Below are 25,045 nucleotides of genomic sequence, written 5' to 3' on the forward strand. Positions count from 1 at the left end.
TTCTGTGGGACTGAGGTCTGGGCTCTGACTGGGCCATTCCAAGACTTTGATCTTCCTTTTCTGAAGCTATTCCTTGGTTGACTTGGATTTGTGCTTTGGGTCGCTATCATGTTGTAAGGTGAAATTCCTCTTCATCTTCAGCTTTCTGACAGAGGCCAGCAGGTTTTGTGCCAAAATATCTTGATATCTGGAGCTAGTCATTATCCCATTTATCTTGACTAGAGCCCCTGTCCCAGCTGAAGAGAAGCAGCCCCAAATCACAGTAGGTTTGGTGTCCTTTGGATGATGAGCTGTGTTGTCTTTGAGCCAAACATATCTTTCAGAGTTAAGGTCAAAAAGTTCAACCTTTGTCTTACCAGACCATAACACATTTTCCCACATATTTTAGGGTAATTGAATGTATTGTTATGCAAAATTTAGACAGGCTTGTATGTTCTTTTTTGTGAGAAATGGCTTCCATCTTGCCACCCTACCTCAAAGCCCAGACGTGTTCAGAATACGGAAGATTGTTGTCACATGCAAGGAGTGACCAGTACCTGCCAGAAGTTCCTGCAGTTCCTTTCGTGTTGCTGTTGCTCCTTGTCCTGTTATCAACTTTGGAGGGTCATCCTTATTTTGTCAATGTCCCTCTGGTGCCATATTTTTTCCAGTTATTGATGATAGTCTTCACAGTCCTCCGTGGTACATCCAATGCCTTTGATATTCTTTTATACCCCTCTCCTGATCGGTACCTTTCAACAATTAGATCCCGTAGATGTTATGTCAGCTCCTTGCTGACCATGGCTATCCCAGTAGGATGCAACCATGAAAGTTTCAAGGCAATCCTACAGCTGATTTTTACTTGGGGTTAATCAGAATCACTTTCATTGATGGCAGGTGTATGCTACTTACCTTTGGACATGATTTTGAATGTGATTAGTTAACTCTTATGAGAAACATCTCCATAACATGATGCAGCCACCCCCATGTGCCACAGTAAGATTGGTGATCTCTGGGGGACGTGCTGTGTTGGGTTTGTCTGGCCACAAACCTTTTTGCCACTTGCTTGCAGTATCACAGTATCATAATGTTTCGTTGCTGTTTTTCAACAATGATTTCCTTTCTGCCGGCATGTCATATGGGCAAAATAAGTGAAGTGCTTTGAATAGCTATTACATGCATAGTAAATTATAATAATAATAGCTTACACTTATATAGTGCTTTTCTGGACACTCCACTCAAAGCACTTCACAGGTAATGGAGACTAACTAACACACCACCACCAATGTGCAGCCCCACCTGAATGATGTGACGGTAGCCATAGTGCGCTTACCACACATCAGCTATTAGTGGGGAAGAGAACAGAGTAATGAAGCCAATTCATAGATGTGGATTATTAAGAGGCCATGATTGGTAAGGGAAATTTGGTCAGAATGATTGGGTTACACCCCTACTCTTCTCGAGAAACGCCCTGGAATTTTTAATGACCACAGAGAATCAGGACCTCGGTTTTATGTCTCATCCGAAGGAAGGCAACTTTTTACAGTATAGTGTCCCCGTCACTATACTGGGGCATTAGGACCCACATGGACTGCAGGGTGAGCACCCCCTGCTGGCCCCACTAACACCTCTTCCAGCGGCAACCTTAGTTTTTCCCAGGAGGTCTCACATCCAGGTACTGACCAGGCTCACACCTGCTGAACTTTAGTGGGTTGCCAGTTGTGAGCTGCAGGGTGATATGGCTGCTGACCATAAGTTAGAGTTAGACCAGCCTTGGCCATAAAAGCCTGTAGTTCTTTCAGGGTTGCCATTGGCTTCTTGGCAGCATCTTTGATCAGTCTCTTTTTTTGCTCAGTCATCCAGTTTGGAGGGGCAGCCTGATCTAGGAAAAGTTCTGGTGGTGCCTTACGCCATCCACTTCTTAATAATCTCCTTGACTGAGCTCTAAGGGATATCCAGGGCCTCTGTGTATTTTTTATAACCATCCTCTAATCTGTGCCTTTCCACAACTGTGCCAGATTTCTTTTGAAAGCTTTTGAGTGTTGAAGACCGGGAATTTCCTTTGAAATGCACTACCCAGCAGAAGAACAGGAACCTACAGAAGTTGCTGAATTTATCCAGGAAATGTGTGCATTACTACAGTTTGACACAGACTGAGGCTGTTTAATTAGGTGTGTGATTTTGAAGGTGTTTGAAGGTTACAACCGGGCTAATTTAGGATTGCTATTACAAGGGGGTAGACACATATCCAACCAAGCTATTTCAGCTTTTATTTGTAATGAGTTTTCCAAAAAAGGCTATTTTTTTTCACTTTAAAGTTTTGGGGTAGGAAATACTGCAAATGTAAGCAGAACCAGGCGGTGAAAGTCTTTGGCAATGATTACATGTGGGATTTCAGACAAATGCCTTGAGCTATTCTTCAGTCTGTTCTAGATGGGCAATTATCATTAAAAAATGCATGAAAAGGTTTATTTTGTCAAGATTCTATGCTTTACTATATAGTTTACTTCAATATGCCACAAACTCCAGAAAGTTCCCAAACTCAGGTGACAATAAAAGTCCCTTTTCTTTAATCTTGTTAGTCAGTAATGTTAATGCGTGGTCTCTGTCAGACAGCAACTCTAGATTTGTATCTGTGAAATGTTTTGTCAAGATATATGATGTTAACAATGAGACATTACTGAAAGGTGTGACTTAACAGTAACCAAATCCCCCCAAGGTGTTAACTGTTTTCTTTGCACTTCTCTATTTAATATCACTTCAATTGAATGTTTTTGAGAACATTTTGCATTTGTGGATTACAGCTCAGTGACACGTCACACAAATGTGTTTACCAACAAGTTTAGGTTTTGAGGATTTTACAACTGCCTGCAACACCACTGATAATCTGTTTTAAGTAAAAGTTTTCTGTAAATCCACTTACGCATTTTTTAAACATATTTTTTATAAGTAATAAGTATAATAACATACATAAAAACAAATGTGGGTGTGCTCATGATTTACATATAATAAAATGGCAGTTTAGGAACTGAGTCAAGATATGTTGAGTTCTACAGAGTTTGCAACAGAACAGGTGCATAGTGAAACACTGACACCTTCTGGAAGAATAAGTTTTTTACATCCTCATTGTTTGCACTAAATATAATGAAATTTCAAGCCACGCTTTCCTCGTGAGGATAACAAGAACCCAGAACCTATCCCAGCAGCCCAGGGCACAGGGTTGGAATACACAGTGGATGGGATAGAGAGCTGGAACACTCTGAAAAAAAAATCCCCATTTTGGGGCTTTTCCATTCCCAGCTTGGGGCTTTTTGGATTCATCCTTGATAGGGACTTTCTTGCTTTTGTTGCTATCACTCAAATTCTCTTTTGAATCTTCTTTTTTTTGGTTCTGGAGAAAGAATGACAATTTTTTATCCCTTTTGTATCATACACCAAAGCTTATGTCTCAGCAGTGAAGAAGCACATCAGACAGAGGAAGTGTCTGGGACTTCTCTAATACATGATGACCCGTCCAACCTCCTGCAAACCAGACAGGCACCTGCATGGATCTGAAATGTCTCATTGCTGATACACCGGCAGCTACAGAAGGCATTCATACCCATGTTAAACATGTATTTGTTAGTTTCCAAGGATTTTTCAATTGGAATAGGCACCATGCTTCTCAGCAGAGATAAGCCTTGACTGGTAAGATAAGGAAATCCAGCTGAAATTCAAAGCTGATGTTAAAAACATGAAATAGTGAGCCCATACATCTACTTTTTTTGGGACTCCGGGGTTTTATGTGAGATGCCTTGTGAGCTGATGGAAACTACAGTCATGTCAAAAATGAAACGGCTCATTCGCTACCCTTGCGCAGAAAGAGCAGAAAGGTCTGACTATTTAACCAGCAGACAAGAAGTGGAGTTAAGAGCTAAACCAACTGCAAATGCTATTCTTAACATACTGTTTCAGGAGACATAATAAGATTACTAATAATAGATAAAATAGTTTTTTTTTCTTCTGATTACTGTGACATCAAGCTCTCAGGCATTTAGAAACGTTCGACCTAAGCAAAAATACACAACTGCACTGCAGCAACCTGTTCTACCGAAAGAAAAAACATTTATGGACATGAGGTAGTGCTGTGTTCTACCATATTGAGCACTCCTGAACCTAAATTGTGATAATTTCTTTCTTCCAGTTATTTTTGGGTGGAGCTGTATTTTGAATACAAATTTTGCCAAATTTCAAAGTGCAAAAGGCATTAATTGGTTGGATACAGGTATGACTTTGAAGCAATCCCTGCAAAATGTCTGCGATCAATTCAGCCCATCAAGGTCTAAGTGCATTCATCTGAGATGCTTTGCTGTAGTCACTTGGGGTTTTTGTCTATTCTTGGGGTTGGGTGACTTTCATTTTTTCCTGCATAGAAAATAATTTGCTTAGCTATATTTAAATCTGTGGTTTGACTTAGCCATGTTATGATTTTCTACTTCCTTTCTACTTCCTTCTACTCTGCTTTCCCGATTAATTCCTTGGTTTCATTGGCTAAATGTTTTGGGTCACCGCCATGCTGCAAGGTGTAGTACACCCCAATAGGTGTGGGAACATTTTCCTTTACATAATCAGCAAAATGTTGCTGTCAACTTTATAATTCATGATGCTGCTGCTTCCATCATTAGTTACATCAGTAATCAATAATCATTATTCAATAACGATTAGTGGGCCAGGTCCAGGGGCAGTTATGCCAATACTTACATGTGCAGCAGTAATGAGAGTCTGAAAGAGCAAGGTAGTTTAGTGAAGATGTCAGTCCTGCTTATGTAAGAAACTTGGGCTTGTGCTTGAAGAAGCTGCTTCACAGACACCAGGTTCTTTAAGACTAAGTCAGGCAACAGAGGTGGGTGGGCAAAAACGATACTTTGAAAAATTAATCGTTTCGGAATTTATCATGCATATAGCTACAGTAAGAACACCTATCAGGCTTTAAATGGTAACACTGAGATCAATAATTACAAATTAGAATACTCCATTAAAATTCTTATTTGCAACTTATATAGAGTGACTTCCTTTTAAGACACCTACTTATGGTAGTACATCATAAATAAAATTCTTAATGGGCTGCAATAGCACATTGTATTTAAGGCATTACTTATTCCAATGAAAAAGAATGCAGGTTTCACTGATAAGAAAAAAAAGATCCTTTTAAAATTGTGTAACGTACTATTTTTATTAACAGAAAATGATCTACACTAAGTAGAAAACAAGAGTCTTGACTTGCAGTTGCAGTACACTTGTGATATTTTGATTAAACAAAAAAATAAGAGACAAATATTTTGTTCTTACAGTATTAAGTTGAGTGCAATGCTGGTTGTTTGCATTTTTCAATTTGCCAGATACAACTTTATGTACGCACACACATGACCATTAAATACAAATATACTTTGAAAAAAATGTATATTAGAGTATTTTATACAAAATGTGAACAACATTTAAAAGATTGCACAAAGGAAAATAAATTCCTTCAGAAAACAAAGCAAATAGAAACATTTTTTAAAACATTTTAAAATAGACCCTAAGATAATGTTTTAACAATATATTGTAAATACTCTATTCAGTGATGCAATGACATCACATTTATTTTGAAATACAGACTTTCACCATAAATATTTGTGATATTTATAATTTTTACACATATTCTATATTGTCGAACAGAATCAACTACCATACACTGCAAAATACATTTGCAAAAACATCTTACTAGATTATAGGAGTATCAGCTTCACCCCATTATCAGGTAACAGATATTTTAAATGTGCATTTGTTTATACAAAATATTCTTATAACATTGTACATATATAAATAAACATTGATCAGGCAGTGACATCCATCTGGCATTACACTCAAACACAGCTGCACTATTGCATTCACAGCTGCTCAATACATCGCATTCATATACTGCAGACTTCAGAAATGCAATATTCCATATACAGATTTTTTTATGTTAGAATACAAAGGAAATAGACAAAAAAAACTGTGCCATGTTGAACTGAATTTACGCTGCCCATGAAACACTTCAGGTCAGTTTTTTTTAAATGACATACTGTAGTTCTCCCTTCTGAGCCGTGCAGAGCGGAACAGATGTGTCTATAAGCCTGGCTACTCATCCTCACCCTTTTCTGACCTGGTTCCTGTTGCTGCATCGTATTTCCTCTCGCCGGCGCTCTCCGGAGAGTTGCTGGAGCAGTCATACACTTTCCCCCCTGACCCCATTCGTGTTCGGCTGCGTGCCCCTGGCTGGTAGAGCTGCATAGCAGGGCGGTCCTGTTTGAAACAAGTTGTAGATGGAGAGGAAGAAAGAGAAGAGACGCACTCGATCATAAAAAAAAAACACCCACGCTAGACCACATGGTTAGTACCTAATCGGCTGAGCAAGAAAAAAAAATCTTCTTTAACTTTAACTCCTACACATAGCGAAAGGTGATTTCGCTGCTTACGTACATATTTGTACATTTTACTCTCTCGATGTGATCACTCCTGTCAGCATCTATCGCTGTCAGTCTGTGTACTGTTTTTTACATTTTAAATTGCTTACCAGCCATCTTCCCTGCTGTAATTGTATTTTTTTCTTTTTATTTTGAACAGTCCTATAAATACCACATGAAAAGAAACTCAAATTTTAAACTCCCTGTATAATTTCATGGAAGATTTTTGCAAGACAAAACCTCCCCCCCACCCAAGCTTGCCTAATGGGGACTATGGAAATGAAAGCATTCAGTTTGTGGGTAAAGACATACACAAGAGGACATTTCAATAAATACGGTAACAAGATTTTTCATGGTTGGACATGAGTTGCTCCAGTGTGTTTAAATACTGTAACATTACCATCTGCTTCATCCAGAGCCAATGGGACTGCGCCACCAGCTGGTGGTGATGTTACCTTTCTGTTTATACGTGGCTGGCTAAACTGTGCAAATGTGGTCAAATACCGAAGTGGGCTTTTTGATTCAGTTTCGGCCAGTGGAGAGTACAACGCAGGCAGAATTTTCCTGTCAAATTATTACAGACCCTGTGCCTGGCTGGGGGAACAGGAATGCTGATGATAATAGCAACAGATTCTCAAGATAAGCAGGAGTCTGAGTGTCTAAGCACCTCTTCCAAAAAAGTATATATCTTCCACAATTAAGGCCTGATAAGGGTAGACATTGAAACATGCCATCATTGTAAATAACCTCAGTATTTGCCTTGCTAATTATCAACTATCAGAAAATCACAGATCCTCCTGGATGAAACTCTCATTGTCTCTGTCTTTAACATGTTACCATGGAAACATAGTGTACTTCCTGCAGTGCACTACTATAGGAGTTGAAATGTACATGAATCATGTGACACTGCAGTGGAAATCAGTAGTTATGGTATGGATACCTCTGTAGTCCCCTCCTATGAAAACAATTTCATGGGCAAGGAGGCCCTTGAGAATTATATTCTGGGAACTGTGATTTCCTTTGATAGGCTGACATGGTGAAGGCTGAGCAGGTCCATTACCTGCTGAACTAGTTGCAGGAAACGGTCCCTCAAAATTGGGTGTCATATTGATTCACCATAATGCTAGGCCACACAGTGCGGATGGTGAAAACTACCTGCACGTGAATATGGCATTATAAGAGATAGGTGCAGATCTGTCTAACTTATAGCCCAGAATTGCAGCCAATGATTTCCATCTTATCCGTCTCAAGAAGCCAGGAGAGCAAAGTAAGCAGCAAAGTCTTGGTTTCAGCTGCTAGACATGGATTTCTACTTCTCTAACTTCAGTACATTGTTTCGCAGTGGGTCACATGCCTGCACAGGTCTGGAGATATGTTGTGTACTACTGCCTTATTATTGGTTACACCTTATGCTATGCATAATTACATTACCATGATATGGTATGAGCTCTTGTTACCTAATTTATTGAAACCCTCATACATCTGCCAAATGTAGCATCAGTTTTAGAGCCACAGATCATGTATTTTTATGCAAGATGTCACTCAATGTATTTTTTCCTATTTCACAATGTAGTTAGAAATGTCAAATGATGCAAATGCCATGTTTATTGACAGCAAAAGACATAAATACAATTTTATATTTAGACTGAAGGATTTTTTAAAGTGAAATATTGAAAAAGGATTAGCAAAACATGCTTGAAAAATATTACGATTTACTGAAACATTTATATATTTTTATGGGACACAAATGTGAAGGCTAAGCTAAGATAATCAATCCACCAGCGTCTTATGTACCAATTTCCAGAACAGTGAACGCAGCACTGAATGAACACTGGTTTTGATCCACTGTCCAGGCTATGAATTCTCTCTTCTTCCACTGATCCCAAGAAAATTATTTGTAGCTGTGTCGTCTTGTCTAAAATACATTTTCCTTGCATAAGGATAATTATAATTTCCCTCTAAAAACATGAATTGACCACCTTTTTAGGGAATATCCAGTTCTTTTCTAGAGTTTTTCAAAGATTAAATAAAAAAGGACTAATGCTCGCTTTGCATTATTGCTTTTCTTTTGCTGTCAAAATTGGGCATTTTCCTGGATGGAGCCTCCCCTTGACGCTGTACAACATTCCCTCCCCTGGGTAGAAAGGCTCAAAAGCTAGCTGTACCTTCGCTGGCAGAGCCCCTCCTATCACGTCACGCCCCTCTGAATGGGAGGTCCTTTTCTCTTGGTGCACTAACACAGACTGAGAAACATGTTCCTTCAATCACTTTTCAGCCCAAGGAAGCCATAGCTTGATTCCAGCTAATCGCCGTATTTACGATTGGTTGAATGTGGATGTACAACTTCAAAAACACGAGGCAGGATGGAAGAAGATGTAAGGCCATGAGCCTCAGGAGAACTGAACTCTTCCATAAGTCACTTTATAAGCTTGATTTTACTACAGAAATTCATGAAATGGTGAACTGTCCTGATAAAACAACAACTACTTTTATCTATTGATTGTCAGGCACAGTCATAAAGCTTATAACTCGGAAGCTGTGAAATCTACATCAAAGATCAAATAGAAATGGCTGAACAATAAAAAGAACATAATATTTAATGCCAAAAATCAGCATTCATTTTTTGGGCGATAACATTTTTTCATATGTGTTGTAGTTAATCTATTTTGGTTTAACTTAAATCGAACTGGTGTAAGAAATCAAGTGTTTTGCTGTGCAAATAATAAGGCATAATTAATTTGATCATATTGTACAATCAGCATCATGGACTTCATCAGTGCTGATCTTCCTGCATTATATACAGCTATTGCAATAACACTGCAGTTCTTGTCCTCAATATTTCTGTAAAGAAGAAGCAATGTCTATCAAAAAAACAAATAATGACATACCATTGTGATGAGCAAAGGTATATTTTGTTGGATACATAAAAAACTAGCAGTTCCTCTAATTTAGGGAAATGAGAAAGTTTTGAGAAAGCAAACTGATTCTTGCATAGTCCCCATGCATACTACAGTACCTAGTCACTGGTACAAGGACAAAGTCAAACATTTAAAACGGATAAAAAGTACACTGTGGTGAAAAAGTACATCCCATTACAATTTAATAATAATAATAAACTTTATTTTACATAGGACCTTTAAAGGTGGCTTCTCAAAGTGCTTTACAGAATGAACACAACAATAAATAAAAATAATACACAACATAAAACGCAATTACAATATACAGAGGAGACTGTGGATGGTGGTATTAAGTATAGTAGGAGCAGAGGGGTAAAGAATGGAACCAGTTAAATTTAAGGCTTTTCTAAAGAAGAAGGTTTTGAGACTGGATTTGAAGCAGTTTAGAGAAGGTGATTCTCTGAAATCTTTGGGGAGAGAGTTCCAGAGCTTGGGGGCATAACAGGAGAAGGCCCTGTCACCCATAGAATGTAGACGGGCTTGGGGGACAGTAAGGAGAGCAGAATTAGAAGAGTGAAGGTTGCGAGGTGGGGAGTAGGGCATTAATAGTTCAGACAGGTACTGAGGTACCAAGCCATGCAGAGCCTTATAGGTGAGCATGAGGATTTTAAAGTCCACACGGAATTTGACAGTAAGTCAGTGCAAGGATTCCAGGATAGGAGTAATGTGAACACTTGCACTAAACCTGGTCAGGATTCTGGCTGCCAAATTTTGGACATACTGCAGTTTGTTCAATGTAGATTTAGATACCCCAGCGAGTAGAGCATTACAGTAGTAAATCCAGGAAAACTCTAATGTGTTGATCAGCTTTTTAGCCACGGTTAGTGATAACATAGGGCGTAGTCTAGCGATATTTCTAAGTTGAAAAAAATATGTTTTGACAATATGCTGCACATGTGGGTCGAATATTAAGCCAGAATTGAATATCACCCCAAGGTTTTTCAATTTAGACTGAAGCTCAAGTACAGAACTATCTACAGATAGGGTTACAGGATTGGCTTTACAAAGTTGATGGGGGGTGCCTATAAACATGACTTTAGTCTTGTCACAGTTAAGATGAAGGAAATTTTGAGTCATCCAAGTTTTTATGTCAAAGATGCATTTAGATAGAATAGAGACAGCCACATCAATGTCAGGTTTGGTATGGATGTATATTTGAGTATCATCAGCATAGAAATGATAGCTGAGGCCATGTGATCTTAAAAGCTGACCAAGTGGAAACATGTAAATGTTGAGGAGCAAGGGGCCCAGTATTGAGCCTTGAGGAACACCAGACTTAACAAGGCCAATTTCAGACCTACCCATTAAGAGAGACAAAGTGTCAGCGATCAGTGAGGTAAAATTTTAACCATTTGAGAGCAGTGTCAGAAACTCCAAACACAATCTCAAGACGAGAAAGTAAGATGTCATGGTCAACAGTGTCAAAAGCAGCACAGAGATCAAGAAGGATGAGTATTGAAAGAGAACCAGAATCAGAAGCCATTAGAAGATTGTTAGTGACTTTGACCAGGGCAGTTTCTGTGCTGTGAAGTTGATGGAAGCCAGATTGGAGAGTTTCAAAAAGGTTTTTTGCCATGAATGGCTATGTAACAGTGTGTGACAGTATGTGACAGTGTGTTCTAGAATTTTTGTAAGAAAGGATAAGTTGGAGATGGGAACGAAAATTGTTTAGATTGTCGAGAGCCATGTTAGGCTTTCTGGGCATGGGGGTAATGGCAGCAGTTTTGAGGACTGTTGGTACAATACCAGTGCTCAAGGATTAATTTATAATATTGAGGACAATGGGACAGAGAGAAGAGAAACAGGACTGATATAAAGTGGTGGGAATGGGATCTAAAACAGATGTTGTGGGTTTCATGTATGTAACTAGTTTATTTAGGGATGCTGAGTCAATAAGAGAGAAGTTGGAGAGAAGGGAACCAGAAATTGGACAAGGAGGGAAGAGTATGGAAATGATATACATAGTGGAGAGAATGTGATGTCGGATGTTGTCAATCTTGGAGGTAAAGAAATCTAAGAATGTGTTGCAAAGCTGCGATGAGGCAGGTAATGTGGTGGGGCAGGTTATGGTATAACATATTTAGACCTATTTGACCTTCACCTAGTCCACATCAAGTCGTAATATTAAATAAAACTAACTTAATTTGACAAATACCACTAAAATTTCTCCTCTGTTATTATTTACAGTATCTAAAAATAAAATCTGCCAGAATTCACTCTCTTTGTGTGAAAAAGTAAGCTCAACCACCTCAATTAATAGGGTGTGTAGAGTCAGCTGCACATGTACAAATGATTAGTTGATCATCAGATGGAAGTTATTCTATCTGCATAAAAAATCAGAAACTTTGTCAGGTTCGTTTTACACACTCAGGTTTGTAGTACAGTAACACATCATGCCCAGATTAAAAATCAGTGAACTTTAGGAAAATAAAATATTGCTGATATTATTATCAGTTTGGGAAGTGTTATAAGGCCATTTCCAAAGAATATGTAGTCCATCATTCCATGGTAAGACAGATAATCTACAAACAGTGAAAAGGCAAGACTGTAGCTTATCTACCCAGGAGTGACTGTCCTACCAAATTATCTCTGTATGTATGTAGATCTGACAGTATGACACTCCTAGAGGTCTAAAGAACACCAAGGGTACATCCAAGGATCTACAGACCTCTCTCACTGTGGTAAATGTCAGAGTTCAAGAATCCACTATCAGGAAAAGTTCAAACAAGAATTGCTTTCATAGAAGGACAGCCAGGAGGAAACCTGTGTTCTCCAAGAACACCGCTGCATGGCTTACTTTTTTAAACCAGTACTTGAATGGCAACCAAGACTTCTGTAACCTAGGTGAGTCAAAAGTGGAGTTGTTTGGCCATAAAGCAAAACAACTGTCTTTGACCAGAGGAACCTCATACCTGTTGGGGTCATGGTTTGGGTCTGCTTTACTGCCTAAGGAACTTAGGCTATCATTCAATTTATCATGAATTCCACTTTATACCAGAGTATTCTAGAGGACAATGTACTGTAAGTTAAAACAGTTCTGATAGGTAAAACTGAAATGAAAGTGAATTATGCAACAGGACAATGGTCCAAAACACAAGAAAAAGCAAATCTACAATACAATGGCTCAAAAAGAAAGAAATCCAGACCTAAATCCCATAAAGATGCTGTGGTGGTACCTAAAGAGAGCTGTGCATACAGGAAAGCCCTCACAGAGATGAAGCAGTTTTGTAAGGAGGAGTGGAACAGAATACCACCCAGGTGATGTGAGAGACTGATCAACTCTCACAGGAAAAATATTATAATAAATAAATTATATAAATTATAATGTAAATTATTTATTTAGTTATTGCTTCTTAAGTGTTTGCCACAAGTTACTGGATCAAGGGGTGCACTTACTTTTTCACACCAAAAGAGTGAATGCGAGCTGTTTTTTAAATAAATAATGACAAAGCAGAATTTTTGTGTGTTATTTGTGAAATGACGTTAGTTTTATCTACTAACTTGGAGAGGACTGAGTGCAAGTCAAATATGACTAAATATTTAAAATCTTAAAAATCATAAAATCTTTGAGGGAGTGTACTTACTTTTTCACCACAGTGTATTTTAAAAGTATCACTTAACTCTATCAGGACATATCTTAAGACTTAGCTGAACTATTTCAACACCAGCATATGCTTACTATTGCTACTAACATGATTCAATGTTCATTTGAAGAGCAGCATTAACAATCCAAAATTTGGCATGTTTAAATAATGGCTCTTATCGCAATTAAATGTTAATTATTTAATGAATCAAGATCTGTATTCATACTCTTTAGTGAAAACAATGATTGATGCTTTTCAGCTCAGCCCGATTTCCTCACCTTGTTGCGAATGCGTTCTTTCCGGGACCCAATGTCATCAGTCCGGTCATCTTTCCCCAGTTTTTCTCCCAGGTCGCTGCAGTATGAGTAGCTGCTGTGGCCCTCTTTCTTTGCTCGATCCTGGCAGTATCCTTTGCCCCACTTGATCTCTTCCTTGCGCCTCATGAACTTGTCGAACTCGTAGTGGTGCCTCTGCCTTTTGCGCTCCTCATCCCGGCCTCTCTGTCTCTCGGGGTCCTTGTCTCTGAGCCTCCTCCCATACTCACGCTGCTCTTTGTCACTCTCCGTCTGAGCTCTGAGTGGACGTGACAGAAATGGTGATGAGGAAGATAATAGCTCTTTGCATTTTATTTTGCTCTTTTCTTGCAAAATGACCTCAAACTGCCTTACATACAGTATAGGAGGTGACCCACTTTCCTTAAAGGGGAACTGCGGTCCCAGTTTCTCAGGCCAATTATTAAATCTTGGTAACAAACTAAATTAATTGAAGGTATTGTAAAATTTTACCAATTCCGCATTAAGCAGAAAATTGTGAAAGTACTGTATGGTCACCGTGTTGTTGCAACCCACTAGTTTCGCCATGTGCAAGAGTGAGAGTTCGCATGAATTGTGATGTGATATGGCCCTTTCTGCTCACTAGTCACTGCAATGACTAACTTAGTGCGATGTACGAGTTAATACAGTAAGTACAGGTTGTGCAGCAGACATTTCACCACAGAAATGTTCAAACATGATTTACATGAAGAGTTAATAAGTAAGTAGTATTTGTCGGCAAAACCACCTCAACATTAAAAACAATATTTCTATTGGATTAAAAGACAATCCTGCGTGTTTACAATGAAATAGGGCCTTGTTTTGTTGCCTCATTCTGAATTACAGACAATGATGGAAATATGGTGCTGTACATACCTATAAATGTAGTTGATTTTGTGATGTAAATTACAGGTTTTGCACATTATTGTGTACATTTGAATTTCATTGCGTTTTGAAATGCACTTATCAATGCTAATTCGTTTCAACCAAAATATAAAAAATAGCTTTGCAGGTCCCTTCTAACTTAAATATGTTACCTCTGTGCCACCTACTCCCCATCCTTTGACCATGGGACTCAAATTAAAACAAATTAAAACTTTTTTTCCTGAAATGTTATAATTTTTTTTTCATTTTAAATTCACATAGTGAAAATATCTGAATGAAAAATATATTTAATGCATGACACTTCAGAAAATAAAGACAGAATTCTAAGAGTTTTGCTTCTGTTTAAAATGTGTTAATACTTGTCTAACTTCAAAATGATTAATTATGTTTAGAATTAAAATTGTAATATAAGAAAGGGTACAGACAACAGGAGTCTGTTCAGCCCATCCTAGCTCATTTGGTTGTAAATAAATACTAAAAGATTCAGGTCTTCATTAAACACTGATGTTTACTGGAATTTAAAAACCCACCTTCTTAGCATTGCACATAAAAGACACTATACCTTATTATGTAAGTTACATAATAACACTGAATGTGTGTCTTACTTGTCTCTTGACTCTTTGTCCAAATGTTTAACTTTCATGTGTCCAGATGAAGACACTTTATCCCATTTGCTATTCTCCGTATCACCACTGTCTCCTTTTTCTTTCAGTCTGTTGGAATCTAGGTCATCATCTTTCTCAGGCTTCTTAAGAAGCTGAAATGAAAACACATTAAAAGTCATAACCAATCACTACCCACTGTTTAAAATGTTCCCCATAAATGTTGTATTTGAGGCTTAATTTCATGTTAATAGTAATATTCTGTATGCAATAATATGAATTTGTTATTGAAAATAAATGAGGGTTTGTTCCAACTGGGGAATAAATGAACATTCACAGCTCTTAAAATAATGGACACAATTTGAAACATTAAGAAGAAATGTGTTCGTGAATGTGCACATGCAAAGGTGGTTTACAGAACACAGATTTACCAGTTTAGCACTGCCTGTTAACCACAAGCAACCAAGCAGGACAGGCCACCATGAGATCACTAACTCAACTGGGCATCACAGAAAAACCAGAAATGCAGTCCAGAGGCACCTAACATTGTGACTGTCCAGCACTAGGCTGCACGATTTTCAATAAATACAGATTACAGCTGCCTCCATATTAGACAAGAGTAAAGATTTTGATAAATCTCATTGCGTAACAATAGGGCATGTACATACAGAAAAAATGGAGAGGATTGCTGAGGTCCGGGTAAGGCAAAATCATTATTTTACAGGTAGAGAACTAATATAATGGCACATTATGCCAATCCAAGTGTCAAGAGTTTTGCTCCTGATGGTAATCAGTGATCTGTGCTCCCTTGATCTTTAAACCCCACACGCTTATCCCGATACATAAAGGGTCTCCCAGGACCTTCTGCTTCAGTGGTATGGATTCTTTTTTCAACTCTCCCAGCCCAGTTTAATATTAATAAATCAAACTACATCAGTGTGAGACGAAGAGGAGAACTCCACAACACCAGGAATGAGCAAACAGTCCACCGTCATTTGTGTAACTTCTGCTTTGCCTATTCACCACAGGCAAAACCAACATGGTGGAGTTGTACAGCAGCCAAGAAAAGGCGAGACCTTGATCTTAATTTCCTTCTCGGCCAGCTTCTTCTGCTTGTCCGCTTCCTTCCGCCGGCGCCTCTCTTCCTCCCGGCGCTTCCTCTTCTCCTCCTCCCTCAGGCGCTTCTTCTCCAGCTCCCTGCGCCGCCGCTCCTCTCTCTTCTCCTCCCGGATCCGCTGCAAACAAGGACTTTGGCTGTTGAAAATTACACCGACGCAAGGTTCGCTGCCCATAGCTACAATACCTCCGCTTGTGGATTTATTCCAGATTGGGGTTTACACACCATGTTATAATGTTAGTGGGGTGAGATCACTCTTAGGAAGGGCACGACTAAGACTACAGTGTCTAAACTACCTATCTGACTTCAATGTAACTACAGTCCCACAGGCACTCAAACTGGCATTTTGAGCAGGACTAGCAAGTTCACACAAGCATCCTCACCTGTGGACAGGCCAGTCACACAGTTCTGGATAATAATGATCTATTTGACCACTTCAGACTATACTAATTACATATTATATTTAATCTAAACATATTTATGAGTTTGTATTTAATTATGCAAAAATACCATTGAAATTTGATTATACAATACCTTTTTTTAATTTGAATGATTTCACTTTAAAAACAGCAACATTGCTTTCAGATATGTGATACTCAATTCAATTGTCAGGTTGTAATTGTCAGTTACAATCCAGTTTTCCAGTTTCTAATCCAGTTTTCAGACTGTTTTTACGGATAAGGAAAGCAGAATGTTCCTACCTGTTTCTCTAGTTTCTTGTTTTTTATGTATTCCAGAAGTGGTGTTGTTCTTTTGGCTGAAAATAAATGTTTTAAAAAATGAAATAAAATGTGCTTTTGTTGACAGGAAGGAATCAATCGGTCCAGTGCAAGGTAAACCCTTTATTTTATAATACTGTGACAACCAGTCAGAAATAATGACAGGAATGTATGCTAATTATAATAAGAAAAAAATACTACAATAGTACAATGTGTGACAAATATATAGAAATCAACTGAACACTAGTTCACTAGAACACATCAACTGAAATTATTGCTGGAAACATTGCACAACCTGTTATATTCCAAGCGTGACACATACTCTCCCTTAATCTGACATGAGACACTCCTAATTAAAAGTATCGTCAATCATCCTGAATTATATCTTTGTTGTCTTTTCAGAAGCATACAACATTTCATCATATTTACCAGTACCCATCCAAACATCCATACATTATCAGAAAACTGCTTTTTTTTTTGAGGATCATGGTTACCCTGAGCCTATCCACGAATATTCTAAATAATAATAATAATAATAATAATAATAATAATAATAATAATAATAATAATAATAATATTTGCTTACACTTATAGTGTTTTTCTGGACACTCCACTCAAAGAGCTTTACCGGTAATGGGGACTCCCCTCCACCACCACCAATTTGCAGCATCCACCTAAATATCTGCTCAGATATCAGATATCTGTGCACATTCAAAAAGGGATTTTCAGCTTTGAAGGGCAGGTCAGTCAAGGTCCTGTGTTGTCTGCCTTAATTACACATTCTCTTGTGTAATTAGGAGGCTCTTGTGTTGTTAATAATCCATGACACCAACAACTCTACCACGTTTTCTGATGTTTCTTCTTGGAGCATTCTGTAAGTCAAAGTAATCAATTTACCTATAAGCTCCCTTGTCTTTGCTTCTATTTCTCCAAGCAGTGTCTCAGGATTGGCAGTAGCCTTCTCTTCGTCACCACAACAGTTCTCCAGAAACTTTCTGTACTCAGGGTCTTGAAAAAAAGACAGCAGGGTTATTTTTGTAAGTAATAACAAATATCAGTAGTAAAGTTCAATGAATACTGCTTTTCAGTGAGCAACAATATTGTGAGCAACGTTTTTTTAGGAACCAGAAAACTGGTCTTTGCCAAGAATTCATCAAAAGATCTGCTTTAAGACACCAGTGCAGGGAGTTAAAAACTGTTTTTGAGTGAGAACTGGCTATATACTGTATGATAGCGGAAAAAATAGGTATTGGTACCTTCTTCAATACTGCCAGCTTTTGCATCTTTCTTTTTGAGCTTCTTCTTTGCAATTTTTTGAAATGGTGCAAATTCTACAACCGCAGGATATTCCTGACCTAAATAAAAAATTATATTAGTTTGAAAAAGAAAACGCACTGATTCTACGATTTCTGTGTGAGTGAAACAAATTAACGATTTTTCTCTTTTCCCAGGTAGCAAAAAACCGCTCTTGATTTTCATACCATTTCCCTACAGAATGTGTCAAGATGTTATCATTCCATCTCATTGTATTTTTGAGATGGAATGAAATTAAATTATAACATTCGCATAAAGAGCTGCCAATATTTCTGGAAGATTCTTTTGTCTAGTATAAAAAATGAATATTCTCTATTGACAGTTCAGCTATTGACATTTTTATGGCCAAATCAGTTTACATGAATCAAAGAAATGCTACCATGCAATGGACATGTAAAAGACAGACACAATGGATTAACAACCTTATAACAAGGTAAAGGATTACCTTTGTTGTCTATGAAAACATATCCATCAAAACGGTCTCTGAACAGAACAATGTCCTCAGGGTTTTTAAAATTAATGTATGCTCTAGAAAAAAGGTGTGGGTAAAGGCTACAAGAAAAAAGGTAAACACATTATTCATTCACATTCTCTGAAACATTATTTCGGCAAAACCATCTGAGCACTTCTTTCAGTTCTCACTGCTTTTCTGGATTTCTGAAACAGTGTGATTATGTTTGCACCTGAAAATAATATTAATAAATAATGTTTTAATTAATTAATAAATAATATCATGATTTTACAATTGACCTGTTTTATTAAATGTAATGTATATTTTAAGGTGAGTTACACTATTCTTCTAAACCAGACTCAGAGCATTTGTGTTTTACTAAGTTTAAATAATGAGAGGCATTAATATACTATACTGTGAATGAAATTAGCTTCAGATCTTACAAAATTAGAAAAAACAGATTTATGTCATAGGCATAAAACAATGGATGCAAAGGAACAAGTAATAGGTTTATTCCATACTGAAGAGAGAAGAAAGAAAACACAACATTTCAGCCATGAAGCCTTCTTCAGGTGTGAGCAACCCTCTTTTCAGCATGGAATAAACCTATTACTTCTTCCTTTGCAGCCTACGCATGCTGACGAGCTACCCACCTAAACTAAAACAATGAATTGCACAAAATCGAACCCATTATCAACTGAAAGGAGGTTAAACACCATGGCTGTCCATTTTTTCAATGTACAAGTTCAATATCTCATACTTCTCCATGGCTGTACACCATCTGCTTGTTTTTGAGCCAAAACTGTTTGAATCCTGACTAGTCACTGAATACATCTTTGAGCCAGTTTGAGTCTTGTTGGGAATGTTTTTGTGTTGCCTTGTACTGGTTATTTAGCACCAAGCCAGCATTTGTTTAGTGGGTGACAGCTCCTATCTTAGTGTATGGGAGATTATGTGACCAGAGCAAAGTCCAGGTCTCTCTGGGTGCAGGATAAAGTCTATCTCATTACTTGGCTGATGCTTTTATCCACAGTGACATACATACTGTATGCATACATTGGTATAGTTAGGTATTTAACAGGAACAACTCAAGCGTAGGATTGATAAGCAGCTTGCTCATATGTAGAACAGCAGTAGTAACTCACCGGGCATTTTAACCCACAACCTTCCAGTGATCAGTCCATAAACCTGACCATTGTTCCACACCTATGGCCGAATCAGACATAGCGATTCTGCCCATATGTGGCGCCTGCCCCTCACCACAGTTACTCAAGAGTGGAACCCATCTGAATGCATTACTACTGCAAATTGTCCTGCCCTCTGCATCCTTTTGGCAAGCCACGATTTATGCTAATTTTCTCTGGCTTTTCGTATCCACAGTCACAGGTACAAAAACACATAAACCAACCAAACCTGCCAAATACAATTCATGTTTTGTTAATTGGCTGCAAATTAAGTAAATTATTTTAACTGAGAATTTATGAATATATAGTATATATGGGGAAAAACTGAAAACAGAATCAACTCTTGCATTTTTAAGGCCTCTTAGTATTTTTTAACAGACTACTCATATGACTTTCATCAGTTATGAATAATAATTAGGCTAATTATTAAGTATGATTATAATTTAAGGTTTTAGATATACCATTTTATAGTATACAATTTTGTTAAAACATTAAACCAAAGAAGCGAATCATATACCAAGTGCATTATGACTGACTCATTGTAAAATACCATATGTCAGGATTTAATAGGAAAAAAAATGTTAGAATGATGTTTTAGGTCTAATTTTATATAGGTAAGCTATAATTACAACTTACTTCGTATACAATTGCATGGAACTTTATTGCAAGTTAGCACAAATAAATCCTAAAAAGAAGCCAGAAAGACTGTCAATAACTAAATCCAGTCTTTAGTTATTTTATCTTACCTTTGATCAGCTGAGAAGAATTCAAAATAGTCATATGCAGGTAAAGGATTCAGTTGTTCTTCAAGCTGTTCCTTTGACAGATTTGGGGGTAATCGCCGAATAACTACCTGCAAAATATTGTAAGAGTAGTTTTTAAATTCAATAAACTTACAGGTAAACCTTAAACAGATGTTTAATCAAACTTGCTATTAAATGACATCTTGATGAGACTTTTGAGCCTCTCATACAATGGATGACATGATTATGGACCTGATTTTCAAAACCAAATAGGTTATTAAAGTCAAAAACAACACATACAGTTATTGAACCAGAGCTGGAAGAAGTAGCTTGTACAGAATGAGTGATTGCGTAACAATGGAAGTACCCAGCACAAACATCATTGTTGTTTTCATTATTGTTATTATTAAACACCGACTAGATCTCTGTTGTAATGCAAATAAACCATATTTATATTATTGTATGATTGCCTATATTTTTGTTTGGGTGCTGTTCTTTTGTTTTGCTCAAAATATGTAAATACTACATTTATGTGTAATGATAATTAAACAGAACATGAAGTGACTACAAAGTTGTTATTTTATTGATTTGTAAATAAATACTTTATGTACAGTGTGCTCTTTAGGTACTATCTCTAGATTGACACAGCTTAAAAAATATTAATTAAAAAGCATGGAAAATACAACTAAAAGTAATAAATATTTATACTGGAAAATAGTTATTTAAGGTTATTTTATTTACTAGAAGTTGGTGCTTTAATAGAACCCATATTTGTACAACTTTCTATGTCTCTTTCTGTTTCAGTGGTACCTGGAACATACAGTCCAAATATACGACTAATAATTACTTTCTGTGTGTAAAAAAGAAGCACAGACTCAGTAACTCTAAATATGATATATCTCTTCAATGCATTAATGTTTTCTTTTTTATCAAACATTCTGGCCTGCATTCGTTTTTTTTTTATAAAACCCAATATAGATATGTAGATTTGTATATAAGAGTCTGACTACAAGAAATTCAGTCACAACTTAAAGTGAATTGTGTATGTCTTGATCACATACTGTGTGCATTTCTATACTTATTGTGACACTTCGAGGTGGCAGAGATGCCATAAAAGAGCTGAGAGAGACAAGGGAGAACTACGGGTCCCATGATTCCCCTCCCCCAGCTGACAATGAGGGGCAAAGTTCATCTGGGGCATTGACAAATAGGAATGCCTCAGCAGTCCTTTTCAATGCTGGGCTACAGAAATTCCAGGACAGTCAGACAGAAGAGAATTTCAAGGAAAGTCCATATTTGCTGTTGGGACCTAACAATGAAACAGGGATAAAGGATTCGTATTACTTTAATTTTATTTAAAACCCAAATATTTTTTCCAGTATTTTGTGTATGTTCAAAGCGGACTAGCTGCCTGATTGATAGTATGTGACTGAAGAGTTTAGTTAGAGCTTTAATTACAGAGTTAGGCATTTGTTTCTTGTTTGGTCTATGTGTCTATTCTGTGTATTTAAATATATCCTGCCAAGGTATCAAAATCTCCACTGCAGCGTCTTTTAACAGTAGAGGATGGAGTAAAAAGTGGTTGTTGAGATTCTACACAAAGCATGGATGGAACATCAGTCTGTGCCTGGACATCAAATGTGGTATTATGTGTTCAATAACTAATTTTGTTTTCAGAAATATACGTTGTAAGAAAATAGGACAATAATCATTATGATGAAACAGAAAATGAATGGTCATGACTGTTTTTAACCATAAAAATGATAAATTCCTTATATTTAGCAGCACAGTATATTCCTTAAGATCACAAAGCATTTAACATATACAGGAGGTATATAGTAGTTCAAGAAGGTAGCTGTGTCAGCATGAGTAGGCTACAAAGAAACAGGTAAAGTTTGCGTCTCTTTTTTTTTTCTTTTCAGCATGGAATAAACCTTTACTTGTTCCTTTATAGGAGGTATATATACCCCGTTCATCCACCCCTGAAGTGCAGCCACTTGGGTGACATGTGGCAGCCATTATGCGCCAACAGCCCATAATTCCCAGAATTAAGGACATAGTCAAATTGTGTAAAAACAAAGTGGAATTTATCCAGGACAATGGCTTTAGCCATTTTGGATAAAATGTTGGGAAGCTGAATGTAGGTGGATAGCATTGCTACCTCACAGAGCTGGGACCATTGGATTAAATTCCCAATCTAGGATGCTATCTGTGTGGAGTTTGTATGTTCTCACTGTGTTTGTGTGGGTTTCCTCTGGGTGCTCCAGTTTCCTCCCACAGGCCAAAGACATGTTAGTTAGTTGAGTGGCTTCTGGGAAAATTGGCCCTGGGAAAAGTGAGTGTGAGCATGTCTGTGTCTGTGGGTGCCCTGCAATCGACTGGCATCCTGTCCAGGGTGTATCCTGCCTCGCACCTGTAGCATGCCTGGATAGGCTCTGGCTCCCCCTCGTCCCTGTATTGGATGAAGCAGTTAGAAAATGGATAGATTATTTTTATATCCTTCATGCTGATCTCTGTTGTTGGCTACGTGTTTTCCTGGTTGGGTGAATTGAATCTCCGCAAGAGGCTTACAGGAACACAGGCAACAGTATGTTCAAGCAAAACATCCTAAAGTTAAGGGCGAAAGCAGGATTCTCTGAACCCAGGTTGTGGCTGCTGACTGCCAATGCTTCTTGTAGTATCAAAAATACAATGAAATAACACAAAAAATGTTTGAACATCTTGATCCAAGAAATGCACCCTAATCTAAGATAATTATATTATACGCATGTTAACAGTAATGGATAGCCAATAACTGCGCTGTACATTGGACATCTGAATTCGATATAAATGTAATATTAATAATGAAATAATAAATAAATTGATAATAATAAATTAAATTCTAATAATAATAATATTATATTCCATACACGTAGTGTTCTTAGTTCCTATTTGTAGTATTTCTAAGCTTGGGTCCATAGGAGACATCAGTAACACCGTTTCCAAATCTTATCAAGGTCAGACTCAAGTTCCTCCATAAACACGAATTTCTTTAATATTTTTCGGCTGCTTTCTAGATATCGTCGAAACGTCACGTAACAGAAGGCACTGTATATAAAATATTATTTTTTTAAAAGCTTTTATTTTCATTGATTGGTATTAGGCATCAACCTTTTTAGCTTGTGATCAATGAGTTAAAAAAATAGCTATTTGAATTATACCGCACACCCCGTTTCCTCTCATTTGTAAAGTTAATTTACACGAACTGCTTAAATATTGCAACAAATTTACTTCTAAAATAGTGAAAAGACCCACATTGAAGACCACTACGTTTACAGAAATCAGACACGGTTACGCCACGTAAACAGCTCGTTGGAAAAGCGTAAATATGTTTGAATGTAAATGACTCAGAAACGTCAGGTGTAACATGTTTATTATAGCATGTACAATGTACAATGCGCATTTCAGACTGCTTTCTGAGTAACCAACTTCAGTTAACTTCAACATTTCTGCAGCACTGCGTGGCTCTTTCACATGTATCGCTGTCTATGGTGCTGATCTCCGGCTTCACCTCCATGTCGGAAATCCAACTGTGCAGCGCTTGAAACACATTCGCAGCCTTACCTTTGTAAAGACTTCTTTTTTCTCTTCCTTGTGTTTTAAATTTGCCGGAACGGTATCCTGATCTCTCGGGAGGTCTCTAAACTGAATTTCGACAATCCTTCTTGCCCTGCCCCCGGTCGCCGGCTCTTTCTCCGACCTCATTTCTCCCTCTCCAGCCAGGGAGACGGGCCCGCTCGCGAGACTGCGGCCAAGCACCGCGAGTGCTGCGGTGGTTCCGGAGACAGCCTGTGCATCAGGAATAAGCTCTTTGCAGAATCGGTTACACGCAGGACCGAGCAGTGCTAGTGAAGTACGGGACTCGACATTGAATAGTAATGCTTCATGCATCTTAAAATGGGGGTTACAGCATGTTTAGGGCGATTCTTTTAGAAGACGGTTCAAACGCAGCTAAAGCGAAGACCAAAATATTTTAATTCCCATGTAGGGATTCAATGTTAAGATTTTCAAAATTGAAGTCAGTAGTGCTACGTTATATGTACGTTCCCATTGTTGGTTTAATTGCGCAAATCAAAGCACTTTATAAGATCAAATTCACAAAGTCACAAATATGTCTAACAATTTTTGGTGGTGATATTCTCTCTAGAAAAACGGACTGATAAGGTTTGGTTGGAAATGATACTTGGTGTATTATCCAACACGTATCATAAATGTATGTACTGTAATAATGGTTAAAGTGTAAAATACATTGTCATATTATTGTCAATGTCGGTGTTAATACTGTCAATAAGTGCAAGTTTTACGTTGTTGTTGTTGTTGTTGTTGTTGTTGTTGTTGTTTATAAGCTACAGTGCTACATAATTCTCATCTTCATAGTCATTTAATAAGTTCTTCTCAATTATCCATACTGAACAATAGTGTATAATATCTATTAACTTTAAGCAATAGCAACAATTTACGGGTTGGTAAAAAAGTTTCATGTCTACGACAGATTGTCCCCTGATTGTACTTAGTCACGTTGTTGACTCACTATTGCAACTCACAACTGGCAGCCCACTGAAGCTCAGCAGGTGTGAGCCTGGTTAGTACCTGGATAGGAGTCCTCCTGGGAAAAACTAAGGTTGCTGCTGGAATTGGTGTTAGTGGGGCCATCAGGGGGCGCTCACCCTGCAGTCTATGTGGGTCCTAAAAC

General features: G+C 37.7%; 1 protein-coding gene across 2 annotated transcripts; it reads right to left on the reverse strand.

Moving 5' to 3' along the window:
- Window positions 1-5,172: 5,172 nt before the first annotated feature.
- upf3a (UPF3A regulator of nonsense mediated mRNA decay) lies at window positions 5,173-24,276 on the reverse strand. 2 transcript variants are annotated; one of them, XM_015363349.2, is made up of 11 exons: window positions 23,917-24,269; window positions 20,317-20,423; window positions 18,381-18,487; window positions 17,878-17,976; window positions 17,519-17,629; window positions 16,604-16,659; window positions 15,862-16,020; window positions 14,789-14,940; window positions 13,266-13,560; window positions 8,612-8,689; window positions 5,173-6,285 (listed from the first exon to the last, which is right to left on the reverse strand). In XM_015363349.2, the coding sequence occupies exons 1-11, from the start codon at window positions 24,241-24,243 to the stop codon at window positions 6,121-6,123; spliced, it is 1,656 nt and encodes a 551-aa protein (XP_015218835.1). In that variant the 5' UTR covers window positions 24,244-24,269; the 3' UTR covers window positions 5,173-6,120. The 2 variants fall into 2 exon arrangements, with proteins under 2 accessions (XP_015218835.1, XP_006639007.2); XM_006638944.3 differs by lacking the exon at window positions 8,612-8,689 and having other exon boundaries at window positions 23,917-24,276.
- Window positions 24,277-25,045: the final 769 nt, after the last annotated feature.

The sequence above is a fragment of the Lepisosteus oculatus genome, chromosome 15 (genome assembly GCF_040954835.1).
Source record: "Lepisosteus oculatus isolate fLepOcu1 chromosome 15, fLepOcu1.hap2, whole genome shotgun sequence".
NCBI lineage: Eukaryota > Metazoa > Chordata > Actinopteri > Semionotiformes > Lepisosteidae > Lepisosteus > Lepisosteus oculatus.